We start from the raw sequence: 18,088 nt of genomic DNA, 5'->3' as shown, positions 1-18,088 counted from the left end.
AGCTCAAGGCTAGCACTCTACCACTTGAGCCATAGCGCCACTTCTGGCTTTTTTCTTTTTGCTTATGTGGTGCTGAGGAATCAAACCCAGGATCTCATGCATGCAAGGCAAACGCTCTACCACTAAGCCCTACTCTTACTCTCTCTTTTTCCCTCTCTCCCTTCCTCTTTCTTTCCCTTTCTTCTTCCTTTTTGTAAATTTATATTGCCAAATGGATCCTAAATTACTGAATCTACTAAGCATTAAAAATTATAAACAAGTTAAAGTACAGCACAGGACAATTTATTTTATAAGCCTATAGTCCCAGCTCCTCAGGAGGCTAAAATCTGAGGATCATTATTTGAAGCCAGGTAAGGCAGAAGAGTCCAAGAGATTCTTATCTTTAATGAATCAGCAAAATACTGGGCCAATGGTGTGTTTCAAGAGGTAGAGTGCAAGCCTTGAGTAAAATCAAAAGGCATTGCAAGACCAAGTACTGTTTCATACACAAAATAAATCTTCATATATGCCAAGCAAAAGGCAGATTGGCTAACTGCTCTTACAGGTAGGAATTGTTTTATTAACTTATCTGTAAATTTCTGATGTTACAGGATTTTCCCAGATACTTTAACCCAAAACTACTCTTCCTGAAAGAAATACTAGCTAGAAACAACCTTAACAACAACAAAAAATATGCTACCTTTCAATATCTATAGCATTAAGTTTAAATATTTTTATTGTGAAAATACTATACAGAGGGGTTACAATCACATGAGCCAGGTAATGACTACATTTCTTATAAAGCGTTGTTGCCGCCTCCTTTGTTTCCCCTTCCCATCCCTTCCCATCTCCCCACCAACCCTCCCACCCCCCTCACCCACCACCCCCTGCGCCAAAGTTGTAAAGTGTGTTTTTCGACATAACATCTTATACATCTCATTGTTGCAATGGGTCCACCTGTATCCCTATTTAAACAATTGGTTTTTTCCTTCCCCTCCACAAATACCAACATCAAATACAGTGAAAACAGGGGTTATACCGGGGGAGGGACATATAAAGCAACAAAGAAATATCTTATAAATATGTTAGAAACAATAGCAAGAAAGAAAAAAACATTTGAGTCCTTATCTTGGGATTCATTTTGCCTAACATCAAGTCCTTATCTTGGGGTTCATTTCGCCTAACATCAACTTATCTGACCATTTCTACTTGTCTCAGACATATACTAGTTATTGCAAATAAGAGAAACCATGGGACCTATGTTTCTTTGGGCCTGGCTTACTTCACTTATATAATTTTTTTCCAAGTCTTTCCATTTCCTAACAAATGGGGCCGAGCAAGTTTAAATATTATCAAAACAATTGCCCAGACTTAATTTTTCTTGGTGACTAAATTCATATTTATTAGTCTTGGATATTGCAACCAGAATTTTAAAGGTTTGTTAAAAGAATAGATAAATGACATTTCAGCTTGGGGTAAAATATAGAACTGAAACCTCATAAATGGATTCAAAAACATTTCAATTGAAATGATATCTTCTGAAAAACTGAGTGGATGACTCCAAAAAATATTTTCCAAGTGAGAAGAAGATTCTGATGGTAGGTTTCAATAAACTTGAACTAGAAAATCTGCATAGATAGAAAACTATATATATATATATATATATATATATATATATATCTCCATTATGTAATTCAAACAGGTAATTGTGGTGAAATCATAAATAATATAAGTAAACATTTAGCCACTCAATTTATATGTCTGAAAGTTAATATATTCAATGTGGTCAGTGTTTTTGTTCAGACTATCTTGTCTGGAAAATAGCCTAAGAGCTTATAGTTGAGGTCAGATTATATTTGGTAATATGACTAAGTTGGATTTTGCTCTTCATGAATTACTCTCTTCTCTAAGGGCGATCAGTATAGACCTTGTACAAATAACCCGCAGGGCTGGGAAGTTGGTTCAGTGGTAGAGCGCTTGCTTTGCATGCCTGAGGCCCTGGGTTCGATTCCTCAGCACCACATAAGCAAAAAGAAAAAACCCGGAAGTGGAGCTGTGACTCAAGTGGTAGAGCGCTAGCCTTGAGCTGAAGAGCTGAGGGACAGTGCCCAGGCCCAGAGTTCAAGCCCCACCACCGGACCCAGAAAAAAACAAAAAAAAAACAAAAAACAAATAACCCACAATGTAGATGAACACATTGAGACCCAGATTTCTTGAGATTAATCTATGAAGGCTTGAAGCATTCAGACTTTCTGCTTCCTGGTCTCTAGAAATCAAGAAAGTTTAGTTGCCATTTGGAAATGTGCAGAAAGAGAACAGATTACCTGCAGTTCTGGTGGAATTCCAGGGTAGCCCTTCTCTCCTTTGGGGCCATGTTGTCCCCGCTCACCTCGAGGTCCCAGGTCACCTTTGTCTCCTTTCTCACCTTTGGCTCCTTCATGGCCAGTGGCTCCATTATTTCCATTGTTTCCATGGTTACCTTAAACAAGATATTCTTCATATGAGCAAATCTAGTCACTAGTACTTACCATCTACTTTTAGAGAATCACAGCCATTCTCTGAAAAATATCCAAATGCAGCAATTTGTGGTAGAGTATACCTATAATACCAGCTCTCTGGGAAGTAGAAAAGACCCTAGGTCAGCCTTGCAAAAGTGTGAGACCCTAGCTGAAAAATAAACTATGGCAAAATGGTCTGGGGGTGTGATTCACGTAGTAGACTGCTTGCCTAGCAAGTACAAGGTCCTGAGTTCAAACTGTAGTACTGTGTGTGTGTGTGTATGTGTGTGTGTGTGTGTGTGTGTGTGTGTGTGTACAATTGTAAAAGGGGACCATTTGAAAGAATCACAAATACAAGGGGGCATCATCATTGGGTCCTTTTTACTGAGCAGTAAAACAACCTTAGAAAACTTAAGGCTTGACGACCTGTTTTTTTTTTCTACTAAATAATCTTACATGAAAAATGGTGTGGAAGACCATTTTGCTATTTAAATAGCAAAGATGAGAAATGATGAAATTACCACCAATATTAGAAGGACTAAATATCTTAGTAAATGATATTATATGGTAATAAGAAAAAGAGTGCTGGGAAAAGCACTTAATGGTATATTGATATCTATGATGTTTGTAGATAAGAGAAGGTATGAAAAAATAGGAATGGCATAAATGCCAGTTTATTTTGGAACTACATGAATGCACACACATATACTTACATATACACATATACAGAGTAAATATAATGTGAATTATATACATTTTATATCCTCAGTGGAAACTGTGTTGAATGAATTATGTAAAAATATTTATAGTTTTCTTTCCAGAAGATGAAACAAGTGATTTCCGTGTCATTCTGTTTGGTTTTCCTTCCCTTTCATGTTCTCTACCAAAGATAATATATCACTTTTATAATGGGAATAAAATTAAACTCACTGATAAAATGTAATAGTTTTGAAAGAAAGACTTAAGTAATGATTTCAGTGCTTCACTTTGCCACTGAGAAGTTCTACAGCTCTTGCTGTAGACCATTTCTCTGTTTATTTTGCATGTTACCTTTGATCAGGCATTCTATGAAGCCTGCAGTCATTGTAAGGAGATGACCTTTGTCCATGTACAGGAAAAATGTGATCTGTAAAAGATTTAACCAAGGCCAGCCTGTCCTATCACCTCAGATCTCTTTGTACCTGAGATTTCAGAAAGGCTTGATACTCTTACCACCACCGTCCCTGCTCCTGTGGACTGCTGCCCTTAGTGGGCAATGGCATCCAATCCATACCAGTAATCAAGGTTTTAAACCTGAACTTGAATTCACAGAAGCCTTCCAAAAGAATGAAAAAGTAAACCAAAGTTGAGAAACATTAACATCCATGAAGGGAATTCAGGCAAGAGCAAGTGGCCTTTGGCTGAAGCCTGACAAGAAGTCCTGTTCTCAGTAATTGACTTGAAAAAAGAAGAGCAATAAAACCCTGGATAGTTTGGGGGAGAGGCTCCTGAGAAAGAGGTGGCTAGCATGCCCCTCCCTCAGCCAACCCAGTGTATTAGCAATATCCCAGAATTCCCCTGGACCTGAGAAACCAGAGTAGTATACCAATGGAAGTATCACATATCCCAGGGGTCCTGAAGAACTCTGCAGCATTCTTCATGCTGGAACCCAGGAACCCAGGTATGAAAACCAACAGAGAATCAGTTGAGACTGGGGGTGGGAAGACTTAGCTATGCCTACAATGGCACTGAAATGTGTGCAGCAGAGAGATAACTATCATCCAGCCCAATAAGCTTTCCCACTACCTGATTCTTTATAAATCTCCTGAAAGTTAGACTGTGGTTGAGGCATACTGTGGCAGAAATACCGGCTGCTACTGTTAAGATGAATGTTCCTCCATAGGCCCATGTACTAAATGCTTGCTCCCCAGGATAGCACTGTTGGGGAAGGTGGTAGAAACTTTAAGAAGTGGGGTCTAGTGAGGCATTATAGATCCCTGGGGGCATGCATTGAAAAGAGTTACTCCAGGCTGGCCAAGGTGTAAGCTTGAGATCCTAGCTAAACAATACCCAAAATGAGGTGAGGGCATTGCTCAAGTAGTAGAGCACCTGCATAGTAAGTTCAAGGCCCTGAGTTCAAACTCCAGTAACACTGAAGGAAACAAGTAAATAACTAAAAGTGTAGGACTCAATTAAGAGGTAATAGTTCTTCAGTCAATGTTCAGTATGAGTCTGGTATAACAGGGTGAAGCTTTGTGGATTCTTTAAATAGCACAAAGAATAATTACTGTTGGATGTATACTATTAAACTTAAGCTGACCTAATAAACGAGGTTTCCCTACACAATCCTTTTGCTTGTGCTGGTTCTGGAACTTAAACTTGGGCCTTCTTGCTCATGCTGGGTTTTTTCACCGGTTGTTGCTCTACCACTTGAGTCATACCTCCACTTTTTTTTCTTGTTAATTGGAGATAAGAGTCTCTTGGATTTTTCTGCAAAGCCTGGCTTTGAACTATGATCCTAAGATCTCAGTCTCCTGAATGGCTAGGATTGCAGGTATGAACTTGGCAATGCTTCCCTTTTTTGCTTTCTGTGCATATCTTTGGATCATATACAGAAGATTGCAAATTATTTATTCATTCCAAGTTATTTGCTGTTGGCCTCTTTTGCTTGTACAGTCTGTATTCGGTCAGCAATGCATCTTGTTCATCCTTACCTGGAATACCTGGAGGTCCGGGAGGCCCAGGGGGGCCTTGGTACCCACGGAAGCCATAGTCTCCATGACAACACTTGCTGCAATCTGGGGCCATCCCTCCAGTTTGTGGGGGCTGAAGAAAAATAGAAAGAGAAGCTTCATGGAAGGGCACTTGTGAGCTATTAATACTCTTTTCCCTCTGGCCTTGACCCTTAGGCAAGTTTCATATCAATACCTCCAAATCAAAAAAGATCACACAACCAAATCAGAAAAGATCATGTAGGTATGAAGGCAATATCTGTGGCATAAGGATCAGGGAGTAGCTGAGTGGATCATCAAGGAAAATGGCAGAAGGAAGTGAACTGTAGAGCATGCACCTTCAGGTGGGGGTGAAGGGGTAGGGGGGGAAGACGGGGTGTGCCTCTGGACTGTGCCTTTTTGTCTCTACCTATAACAGAAGAGGCAGAAACTCCTGAAGATAACTTGGAAACTCTTTTCCCTCTCCCAATACCGGATAAATGTAGCCAGACTTAGATGAGCCTCAAATTACAAGACTATTGCCTGCAAACAAAGCTACTCCACACTATTCCTAATTCTGGCTGAAGAACTGGATAGAAACTTAATTATGTCTATTTCATCAAATAGCCATAACCTGCTTGGACTAAAATTAAAGAGTTGTTCTTTAGTCATATACAATTATTTATTTGCCTATACTGAAATTAAAATTATACATGATTATATTCAACCCATAGTTCTGAGAGCTAATGGACAGGTGCATTGCCACACCTACATTTCCCTGTGTTAGGTATATCAAAAATCTACTTGGCAACTTTCAAGAATACAATACACTGTTATGAACTGTACGTCCAATACACTTTTATTGCCTCCACTTAGAATAATTTTCACTTCTTCTTTACAAGTATTTTTGATGTTTCACATACTCGACTTTAAACTGTAAAGTAACTATCGTGCTACTTGATAATCACATAATGACAACTGAATGGCTACTAAATATGTTCTCAAATAAGACACCATATAGAATGATCATTTATACAAAGACAGATTGCCAAAGTGAATTCTTGCTGCGAAGGAGCTAGCAATCTGGTGGAAGCTGGTTGGCAGAGGAGTTAGAGTTGCTTGTAAAATCTGGACTCTCATATAAACTGGCAACAGGCCTTTAATTATGTCATATGAAATTCTTGTGGAAACTTTCCTAGACACTAGTTATAACTCAACAGTCTTCTGAAAACAAAGTACTGTTGCTAAGGGATTCATTTCTCAAAAGAAAGGAGGAGAGATGGATAAAAAAAGAGATGAAAGAGGGGGGAGAGAAGGAAAGAAGGAAAGAGGAAGATGGAGGAGAGAGAGGAAAGGAGAAGGAAAAAGAGGGAAGGAGAGGAGGGAAAAGAATTTAAAATTCAAGTTTTCTCCATCACTAGAAACCCAAACAGAAAACTAAATGAAGGCTTCATGTTGTTGAACATTTGAATCTTTTGTTTATTTTTTAATATTTTTTACTATCTTTAAGTAATTGTACAAAGGCAATGCCATTCAACAAAACAGTTTATGAACACAGTACATCTTGATCAATATCACCCTTGTAACAGTCTCACCCACCCCTCCAGCCACCCCTTCCCTCACTTTTCTTAATTTTGTAGGCTAGGCATTGAATATTTTACTTCATTCTTTCTTTTTGTCTACGCCTCCCCTGGGCTCTACCCTGCCCTTTTGTATTTATTTATTTGTCGGTTTGTTTGTTCTTTTGTTGGTAGTGGGGCTTGAACTCTGGACTTGGGTACTGTCCCTCAGCTTTTTAGCTCAAGGCTAGTGCTCTACCATTTGAGACACGGCACCACTTCCAGCTTTCTGAATAGTTTATTGGAGATAAGAGTCTTACGGCCTTTTTCTGCCCGGGCTGGCTTTGAACTGCAACCCTCAGATCTCAGCGTCTTGAGTAGCTAGGATTACAGGTGTGAGCCCCTGGCACTCGGCTTGTTTATTTATTTTTAAAATACAAATGAGTCTAGCCTTTTTCATCCCTTTTTCCTAAAGTTTTTCACGAACTATTTAAATATATATATATATATATATATATATATATATATATATATATGAGGCTAGGAATGTAGCTTTGTGGCAGAGTGCTTGCCTAGTATGCCTGAAGCTTTGGGTAGGATTCCTCAGTACCACATAAACAGAAAAAGCTGGAAATGGCACTGTGGCTCAAGTGATAGTGTGGTAGACTTGAGCAAAAGAAGCTCAAGGACAGTGCCCAGGCCCTGAGTTCAAAGATGCAGAACTGACAAAAAAGAGTATAGAAAAAAAACTGTGGTTTAATATCCTGCTGCCTTAGCTCAGAACCCAAGTACTAGGGAGTCACAACTGTAAGTTTAACTCGCTCCTAGTCTTGTCTTCTGTCTACCAAGCTCAACCTTGAATGGCTATAGAGTCTATAAAAAATCTTTTCCTCAAATTGGTAGAGGGAAGAAATGCAAGTAAAGCACTTGGTCAGAGATGAGGAATTTCAGGACAGTTGGAAAATGAAAAAACACCATGACTCTGCTTTCTAAATCAAGATATATGTTCATCATTTCCTGGTTTGGTTTTGTTAATGCAAAATACAGCTTTTAAACCCCAGGAAGCCTAGAGCTTTGCCAGTGATGGATGGTGAAGACAGTGAAGGGAGGGGAAGGGAAGAAAATCCTAAAGTGGAACCACTTGTGTAAGAAAGTATGGAAACACTGAGATGCTTAAGGGTGTAACAACCACCACTGGCCTGGAACTGAGTTCCCATTCTCAGTTTTGCGTGACCTGAGAGAAGTCTCCACTGTTCCCAGACACCAGTCATCTTGTTTACTAAATTACACAATTAGAAGGGACAGTCATGATTTTTTGCCTCCCACCTCTAAAATGTGAAGAAAACCTCAAAAAAGAAATTTAAATGGTGTGTGTGTGTGGGTGTGGGTGTGTGCGCACGTGCACGCGCGCGTACTCTACTGGGGCTTGAACTCAGGACATACATTCTCATGTGGCTTTTTTACTCAAGGCTAACACTCTACTCCTTGAGCCAAAGCTCTATGTCCAGCCTTTTGCTGGTTAATTGGAGATGAGAGTCTCATGGACTTTTGTGTACAGACTGGTTTAGATCCTCAAATCTGTCTCATGAGTAGCTAGGATTATGGGTCTGAGCCATTAGCACCCAACTATATATAGAGAGAGGGGGGAGGGAGAGAGAGAGCGAGAGAGAGTGTGTGTGTGTGCCTTATCACCAAGAGACAAATGTGTTTGTGACTAAAGTTACCAAATCCTTGTGGTGCATGTGCAAACTACTTGGAACCACTTCAAGGCATAAAGAGCTGTCACCAATACAGTGAGAAACCTCTGGTTATCCTAGTTGAGCACCTCCCAAGAAAACTCCTGCGTCATTTTCCTTACATGGTCCTCCTTCTGACCTTCTCTTTCAAAGTTCGGTCCAGTAGAACAATTCTAGTAAGGCTTTGCTAGACAAGTTTCATACAGGTTTCACACTATGTGTTGATTCTGAAGTTTTAACATATGGGTATCTGTGCCGCTCTCACATTTACTATCCCCTTTCCCAAATCAGGTAGAAATTGTTCACTCAAGGCATACCAATGATGAACATGAGAGGAAAGGGGTATCTCACTGGGGTATTTTACAGATGGGGGCCTGGAGGCAGTTACTCAGAACCCAATTCTACTATTATTGGCTTCAAGAAAAGGGAGTTCGTTTGTCATTCCTTCTCCAACACAAAGAAGATAGAAAGAGGAAGGAAGGGAGGGAGGGAGGGAGGGAGAAAGGGAGGGAGGGAGGAAGAGAGGAGAGAGAGAGAGAAGGGAGACGGGAGAGAAGTAAGTAATCAGGAGACTGATAACTAAGAGACTGATCAATGAGATTGACAGAGAGGCTATAGAAAAGAGAATATTGATCAGTATGTTAGTCTGATCCACCATGAACTTCACAGCCATCTTCTCTGCAGTGAAAGACAAAGAAAACACTGGAAACAATGTAAAATTTAAGCTCTTTGACAAGGCAAGGGAAACTTTTCCTGTCTGACACTCACATCTGATTTCTCCCTCCACAGTTCTGAGCCCAGCCACACCCAGATCCTCAGATCCTCTCTAATCTCGGCTCTGACATTTCTTTTTAATCTCTGCTATAATAAACACCTTTCATGCCACATCTTTTAAGATTTGGTAGTTTTTGGTTACTGTAGCTTTGGTCAAAACTACTCTAACTACTCTATTTTTTTTTCTCAGCTGCCTCCTCTACATGAATCTTGATTATCATATCATATTTAATTATACTTAATTAAATTAGCAATTATCTCCACTACAGCCCTAAAGATAGAAGGTTGTGTATATTTATATTCTTGATCCCCATTCTAAAAGCTTGGTACAAAGTATAAGCCAAGAATGTGGAACAAGAAAAACTAACGTAAAGGAGGAGGATGGGGAGGAGGAAAAGAAGGAAGAATGTAGAAGAACCCTGACATTCAGTGTCTGTGCCTATAATCATTAGGAGAGAAAGTGTATTGAAAGCTTCAGGGACAGCAGTGGCTCTAAATTTCCTGAGTACATCTTACAGGGACTTTGGAACTAATTCAGAAACTGAGGATTAGAAAATGAGGCAGAATAGAAATGTAATTTGGATTTCAATGGCATGCTGGGTATTGGTTGCCGTGAAACAACTAACAAAGACAACATATAGGCTTTCTGCTTTGTCTGGGTGCTTACAACCAAGAAGGAAATCTTGTATTGAAATGGAAATTCCAGATCAAGACCAGGACAAGAATCGCAATGTCTTCACTAATAAGGAAAACACAAATTAGCATTAATTACCTTTCAGCCAGAAGACTGTCCAAGGCAATAACTATTTCTTAAAAGTGAAATTCTATTTAATCTGTTATCATTGTGTTTCTTCTCTTTTTCCCCCTTAACACAGCCCCACAGAAAATTTTGGGAAATTGGGTGTTATAGTTCAGTTATGAGTTTCCTGTCTTCCTAGCCCAGCAGTTGATTCTATGTGTGATCCTGACCTGATCACATAAATCGATAATCCAGATTTCTCAATCTGTGGTAGGGCAGGTTTAGATTTCAACCATATGAGAAAGAATAGGGCCTTTAATGCATAGAAGTCATGAGTTCTTGAGTTCCTGCAAAGGCTACTGGTTCAAAGATGATATAATTCCAAGTAATTCTTCTTCCTTGTATTCCTCCACCTCATCTGATTTCTTAAGAAATAAGTCAAAATCTATTTCTACTTGTTTGTAGTATTCAAAATTAAATTCAGCTTCACTGATCTGCCATTCACTAAACCAAGTCCTTAACTCTCTCCTGCACTACTCTAAATGAGTTATTGGTATTTCCTTAGATGTTGAACTGATGCCCACAGAAATAAATCCAGTCCATTAAGATCACTGGACATTGAATTATACCATATAGTTTGCAGTTTAAATATGCAATCTTTTAAAAAAATCCAAAAGCCCTCTTTGATTCTGTTTTTAAAAACTGAGCATAGATATCAGCCATCTAGGATACTATAAATCAAATAAATAAAACAGCATGAAACATTACAGAAAAGTCACAAATCAAAAATAACTCTTTTTTTTGTAAATTTAGAGGGTAACTTCTCCATGTTGTGAAGAGAAAGTTGGTTTCTCTTCATGACTGAGCATAGTATTATCTACAGCCACATACCTATCTGCATAAGTCGGCATTTCAGAGCAAGAACAAAATCAGTTTCCAGAGTAGCAAGAAGTGGTCTCTGGTTTCCCCTTTATGCTGAGAAGATGCCATAGCTACCCTATCTTAACACTGCCAGAGACTGGGAGTCCCTCTTGTTTCCCAGAGCAACCCCCAAAGAGACCCACAAACAGCTTAACAAACAGCTCCCAAGCATTGATCCAAAGAATCTGTTAAAACAACAATAACAACAATCATCAAGCTTTCACAGAAATCCTTAGAAGAGAATTCAGAGTACCTGGCCCCAGAACGGGGTGATCTGGGCTAAGTCATCTACCTCGGGGTGCGGTAGCTCATGTGGTCTCAGGGGTTTTAGGTCTGTAGACGTGTTATTATCCACAGTCCCAGTTTTAGGATGGCTCTGCTCTCTCACTTTCTCCCTCCTGGAGCTGCTAAGGCCAGTCTGCTGGTGGCTCTGCACTATTCGCGCCACCACGTTATTAGCTCTTCTGCTCACCTCCATGTATTCATCTTGACCCAGGCAAAATGGGAGGAAAAGCAAAGCCAGCAGGTGCCAACAGACGAACTGCCTCTGAAGCATGATTCTCAACAGAGCCAAAGAGCCTCCTTGGGAAGATGACAGGGTCTCTAGGCGCTGTGGTCTCCTCAGGAAAATGCCAGAGCTGGAGATGAGGACTGCAGGCAGCTGGGTGGTTTTATACTTTGGTGTGTAATAAATAAGGCTGAGGCACGCCAGGGTGACAGTAACCCTCCTCCTCCTCAGACAGAAGAGCTCCATTCATCATTTCCCCACACCACAGGCAAGATGATTGGTGTGTGCACAGCTCCCAGTTGGTGGGGTTCATAAATGTCACACCTTGGCACGTTTTCCTTCAAGTGTGAGGAAAACATACACAACCAGCTGGAAACAGACAGCATGTGTCCAGTGCTTTGCTTTCATGATTAGACATGGAAAGGCTGTGCATTGGCAGTCCAAAATGCCTTTTGGAAAAACCTCCCCTTGGTGCTTGCCAGGAAATTTAGGCTTAACTGCTTCAATTCCTCCCAAAGTGGCAGCAGGAGCTCATTTCAGTCAAACAAGAGAGTTCCTGCTTTTTAAATACCCCACATTCTAACTTCTGAATCCCTGCGGCACTATATACTGGCTCAGCTGAAACACTGATTTGAATTCAGGTGCTGTGTGCACGGTGAGTAGAGGTAGATCCCCATTCTCTAGGCTTCATTTCTTCATTTCCAGAAGCCAGAATTAATGAGGGCCTGCTTTCCAAGTGGAGCTATGACCCACTGGCTTACTGTAAGAAAAATTAGTCTGTTCCTCCTTGTGGCATGTTCTAGTTTAAACCGAGGAAATGGGGTGGCTCAAGTGGTAGAACGTGTGTCTAACAAGCACAAGGCCTTGAGTTCAAACTCCGTCACCACCAAAGGAGGAAAAAAGATCAAGAAACAAGGAAAGCGCCAAGCCAAACACAACATTCCAAGAATCCCAGGGTTAATAACATGATCATTCCCTTTATTTTATTTACTATAGTTTTACTAGTTCAGTGAAGAGCAAATGGACATTCCTAGCCTCTTCATGATAATAAGATGAATTTATACAGCATTGTCATTTTACACTCATTCACTTATTTTTAATGAAAGTTGGCCCTCTCCCCACAAGACCTGAGGAGGTCCTGGAAGTTTAGAAAGGATGAGTGATGATAATAATAGAGTCTGATAATAGGTGGATAGGGGAGGTACTGGAAGAGAGCTGAGACTTAGAGAAACAGAGTCTGTGACCAAGAGACAGAGCAGCTGTGGAAACAATAAGGAGTAAGCGATCTGCTCACAGCTGCCCTGGTCACTCAGTGAAATGCCTGACAACCAAAAGCCGTGTCCTGAACTGGCCCAAACTGGGAAAAGCCAGCATGGCCATCCTGCCACTCACGGCTCCCGCAGCTGCTTCAGAATCACTTTAACTGAGAGGGATGGGGATGGAGAAAGTTATTCTGTGAAATAAAACTTCCCAGGCTACAACAGGGGCTTTGAGTCATGCTTAATCCAGTAGACAGTTCCCTGATAGTAACACCTGAGGGAAGAGAATGTCCCCCGTCCTGGGGTCTACATGTAGGGGGTGGAGAGTTATTTGAGTTCTGTGGGAGCACTATTCAAATTCAGGCAGCCTCTCAGGTAGGGTCTCCCATGAGGATTCCTTCAGAGAGCTGGAGCTGGCCATGGTGAGCACAGAAGCAGGAGCTGGGAACGCCCAATGGAGGTTTCTAAGCTAGGGGAAAGAAGGAAGTCCCAGGGATGCATCTCAGTGAGATACTTACTTCTCAGGGAAATCTGAAAAAAAGAAAAAGGTCACAGTACAAGAAGTGGCTTGGAAAACGAGGTCACCTAATTCAGTTTTTCCTAGCTTTTGCCATGAGGCATCCCAACAGCACGGACCATCTGGCTACGTAACTACAAATTCTTCTCCTCTGACTTCCAACCACATCAGGACTCTCCATGACCATTTCAATCCTGCCATCCATTCTAGTGGTTCCCTATTTCTGCCTGCACATTAAAATAAACCAGGGAATGTCTAAAAATACCAGCATCTGGGTCCTATCCCAGACCAATTCAGTCAGAATCTCTGGGTGTGTAGGGGCCAGGCACCAAGAGATTGTAAGTTCCCTCACTTGATTTTAACCTGCCACCAGGGTTACGAGTCATTGACCTGGCCTCTCCAGAACTCTGGTTGACACCATATGCTGCGTATGCTGGTTTAGCTCACTGAAAAAAACAGAAGCTCAGAGCAGTAAAATGATTCCTTTGGTTTCTTGGGACTGGAAAGAGGGTGTCTAAATTGGGCTCCAGCTGCTCTTCAAGGCTGTGCTCTCTCGTTTCCCACAAGTAAACAGATGGGTTGACAAGAGAGAAGAGAGGACTTCTATACATGACCAGAAAGGCTGTCACAAGAATTATGGGTCCAAGAATGTTGTAGGTTGAATTGTCCCATCCCTGAAAAAAAAAAGATGTTGGTATCCTGAGAACCTGTATGACCTTCTTTAGATATAGTCTTTATAAATGATCAATTTAAGAATAAGGGCATTAAGATGGATCTTAGTCCAAGATGCCTGTGTCCTCATAATGGGAAAATTTAGACAGGCATGTGCACAGGAAGAACACCATGAGAAACTAAGGCAGAGATCAGACTGATGTGCTTATAAACCAAAGAAAGTCAAAGGTTCCCACCAAAGTCCAGATGCGAAGCAGAGGCACAGAACAGATCATTCCCCCAGAAGAAATCAACTCATCAGCTCAGATGCCACCTTGATGTCAGACTCTGGTCTCCAGGAATTGAGGTGGTAACAATGTGAATTCAGACAGCATGTGTGAACTTTTAAATTAAAACACAAAACCTCCAGATAGGATCACTAACTTATTGTTCTATAGCGGAGTAGGGTAACTGAGGTTGACAGTATTTAATTGTACATTTCAAAATAGCTAGTAGAGAAGACCTTTTGTGTTCCCAACACAAAGACATCTTAAATTTTTCCATAATGGGTATGCCAGTTACCTATGTGATCATTACACAATATGTGTTTGTATTAAAACTTTATTCTGTATCTCATAAATATGAACACTTACATATCCAGGTACTAGTGGCTCACTTTTGTAGCCTTAGTAAATCAGGAGGCTGAGAATTGGAGGATTTGTTTACATGGGACAGAAAACTCTAACTCCATCTCCAATTAACCAGCAAAATAATGGACTGGAGGCATGGATCCAAAGATAAAACACCAGGGTCTGGGAATGTGGCTTAGTGGTAGGCTACTTGCCTAGCATGTGTGAAGCCCTAGGTTTGATTCCTCGGTATCATATAAACAGAAAAAGCCAGAAATGGTGCAGTGGCTTGAGTGGTAGAGTGTAGCCTTGAGCAAAAAAAGCTCAGGAACAGTGCTCAGACCCTGAGTTCAAGCTCCAGGACTGGCAAAAAGGAAAAAGAAAAAAAAAGATAAAGCACCAATTGTAAGCAAGAAAACCAAGCAAGAATATGAGGTCCTAAGTTCTAGCTACAGTACTGGCACAAAAAACAATAATGAAAATTAAAACTCAAAGTATACCATATTGCTCATGTTCATGGAACTTGAACTTGAGACAGAAACAAAGGTAAGTCAAGGTCCCCAGTCTCTCAGTAAGGATCTCTTTTACTTTATGCCTGCACTTTCCCATTAACTACATTTTAAGCCATGATTTATTGTTAAGTCTTACTTAGAATTATCACCCCATGCCCTGGAATGCCCTGTTGTATATGGTTTCTAAAAATGTGAACAAGTGTTGAACATCACTCTTGCCTGTGGGTTAAATATTGACAACATCCCAGGAGAGGATAGAGGCCCAGTCCTGCACAGCTGTCTTTAACAGCGAATATGTACAGAGGCTGCATCAAGCTCCTATGCTACATGGGACTGCCTCTGCCCCAAGGGTCCAGCCAGGATGCTAGCCCAGCCAGGAGGGCAAGCAGTGGAGGTACAGATGCATAGGAATATATGTGTCAAAACCCAGTTCCAAGGCTCAGCTTTACACGCTGGAGACAAATATTTGTTTAGCTTTACAAAGAAGTCCATTATGAGATGTGTAGGTCCTTGTGGCCTTCTTGACATTTCTCAAGCATGGCCTGGGCCAGAGGAGATCAGCTCTGGTCTGGCAAGAGACAGTCAAGAACTGTGTTGGGTTGAACATGTCTTTATATCACTGCCAACTGTAAAGTCACTAAAGAAAGCAACTGTTGGACGGATTTTTCAGAAGCAGTTCGAGTATGACCCACCTCTTCCCTACCCCTTCTGAATGACAAATGCCCTCTGTATTCAACTTGATGAGTTCTGAGCTTCAAAAATCAAGTCTTGATCCCCTTTGATTTAAGAAAAATTAGATTTATTCAGATTTAAATTTAAAATAGTTTCCCAGTCAAACTTGTTTAGCTGGATTGGTCATTTATATCTAAATGTTGAAGCGTCTTTCAGTTCTTTTGCAGTTCTTTGTTTTCAAAGTAGATATTGCCACTTTGTGGATATTGCCATTTGAAGAAAACGTGACCCACGCTTGCCACAAATATGGAGTAAAAACAGGAGAAGAGATGAGAGGAGGTGGGTCATTGAGCCAGCGCATTTCATCAGTTCAATAGAATTACTAACAGTATGGACTGACTCTCATTAGACAGGTGCAGAAAACTCACAATCAGTGTCCCAGGAATAGATTTGTCTCCAGGGCAAAGCAAACCTGCCAGAAGGTGAATTATAAAAGTTGACACTCAAATATATTCATTTATAATGGCACATGTAACTCCCCAGTTAAGTAGTTAAGTTATGCATTTGCTGAGCAGCAAATTTTCTCTGTAAGCAAATCCACATTAGAAGTTAAATTCTAATCAGTTTTGTGATAAGTATGATTATGTATTTGCATGAGAGAGAGAATTTGTTCAGTAATATTAATGGTTGATATCATGAAGTATTTGTGGCAGATTTACAAACAGGAAAAAAAACAACAACTGAGAATGATACCAGATATTTTTTTTATAAACCTAATTTTTATTGTGAAAATACTGTACAGAGGGGTTACAATTACATGGGCAAGATAATGAGTACATTCCTTATCAAGCATTGTAACCTCCTCCTTTGTTTCCCCTTCCTATCCTCCCCGGCTCCCCCCATCCCCCCACCAACGTTGTAAAATTCATTTTTAACGACTTGTACATCTCATTGTTGCGATGGGTCCTCTGTATCCCTGTTTTAACGATTTGTTTTTTTCCCTTCCCCTCCACATATACCAACATCAAATACAGTAAAAGCAAGGGTTGTACCATGGGCGAGGGACATACAAAGCAACAAAGACATAATCTTATAAATATGTTAGAAACAATCGCATGAAAGATCTCTCTCTCTCTCTCTTTTTTTTTTGTCAGTCGTGGGGCTTGAGCTCTAGGCCTGGGAGCTGTCCCTGAACAATTCAGCTCAAGGCTCATGCTCTACCACTGGAGCCATAACTCCACTTCTAGTTTTCTGGTGGTTTTTTTTTATTGTGATTAAGTGATTACATAATTTCCCAAATTTTACAGTATTGTGGGATAGTAATGCTCATTTAAAGTCACAAACTCATTCTAACTTTCCGGAGCAAATTGTCTATCACGGTCTATAACATATAACGGTGTACATATATACACCATACATGTGATCAGCAGCATGGGGTTATTTAGTAGTAGTTTGGCCAGATGAGTGGAAGTTCTTTGTTTCTTAAGTCCTGTTAATTTAGTCATATCACCTAACATTTTGGATTTAACATCCACTTATCAGGGAGACCATGTACCATTTGTCTCTTTGCTCTTGGCTTACCTCGCTCAACATAATTTCTTCTAGCTCCATCCATTTCCCTGCAAATGCCATTATTTTGTCATTTCTAATGGCTGCATAATATTCTATTGTGTATAGATACCACAATTTTTGGATCCATTCATCTGTCGTGGGGCATCTGGGTTGTTTCCATATCCTAGCTATTGTGAACAGTGCTGCAAAAAACATGGAGGTGCATGTGTCCTTGTATATTGGTTCCTGTTGTTCAGGGTAGATGCCTAGAAGTGGTATGACTGGGCCGTAAGGGAGGTCAATCTTTAGCTTTCTGAGGACCCTCCAGACTGCTTTCCAAAGTGGTTGTATAAGTGTACATTCCCACCAGCAGTGTAATAGGGTTCCTCTTTCTCCACACCCCCTCCAGCATTTGTCGTTGGCTGACTTGTGGATGTGGGACATTCTGAGTGGGGTAAGGTAGCATCTCAGGGTTGTCTTTATTTGCTTTTCTTTCACAACCAAGGATGGTAACAGTTCCTCGTGTTTCTTTGCCATTTTTATTTCTTCATCTGAGAAGTCCCTCTTTAGTTCCCTTGCCATTTAGTAATTGGTTTGTTAGGTTTGGGAGGGATTAGTTTCTTGAGTTCCCTGTATATACTGGATATTAACCCTTTGTCTGATATGTTGCTGGTAAATATTTTTTCCCAATTAGTTGGTTGTCTTTCTAGCTTGGATGCGATAGCTTTAGCTGTGCAGAAGCTTTTTATTTTAAGGTAGTCCCATTTGTCAAGTCTCTCTCCAATTCGTTGTGACCCTGAGACTCTGTTCAGGAAGTTCCTTCCTGTGCCTATTAGTTCAAGTGTCTCTCCTACTCTGTCCTGCAGCAGTTTCAGAGATTCAGGTTTAATGTT

General features: G+C 40.6%; 1 protein-coding gene across 1 annotated transcript in view; it reads right to left on the bottom strand.

Moving 5' to 3' along the window:
- The window catches only part of C1qtnf3 (C1q and tumor necrosis factor related protein 3), a 20,252-nt gene extending 8,800 nt beyond the window's left edge, over window positions 1-11,452 (bottom strand). Inside the window, exons 1-3 of the mRNA XM_013018530.1 lie at window positions 11,150-11,452; window positions 5,171-5,282; window positions 2,304-2,458 (exon numbers count right to left, since the gene is read on the bottom strand). Coding sequence (XP_012873984.1) covers window positions 2,304-2,458; window positions 5,171-5,282; window positions 11,150-11,452 — 570 coding nt within the window. The remainder of the gene's footprint in view (window positions 1-2,303; window positions 2,459-5,170; window positions 5,283-11,149) is intronic.
- Between the last annotated feature and the right edge of the window lie 6,636 nt (window positions 11,453-18,088).

The sequence above is a fragment of the Dipodomys ordii genome, unplaced genomic scaffold (genome assembly GCF_000151885.1).
Source record: "Dipodomys ordii isolate 6190 unplaced genomic scaffold, Dord_2.0 Scaffold41, whole genome shotgun sequence".
NCBI classification, from domain to species: Eukaryota; Metazoa; Chordata; class Mammalia; order Rodentia; family Heteromyidae; genus Dipodomys; species Dipodomys ordii.
Note: the sequence above shows the minus strand (reverse complement) of the source record. Positions and strands in the feature narration are given on the sequence as shown.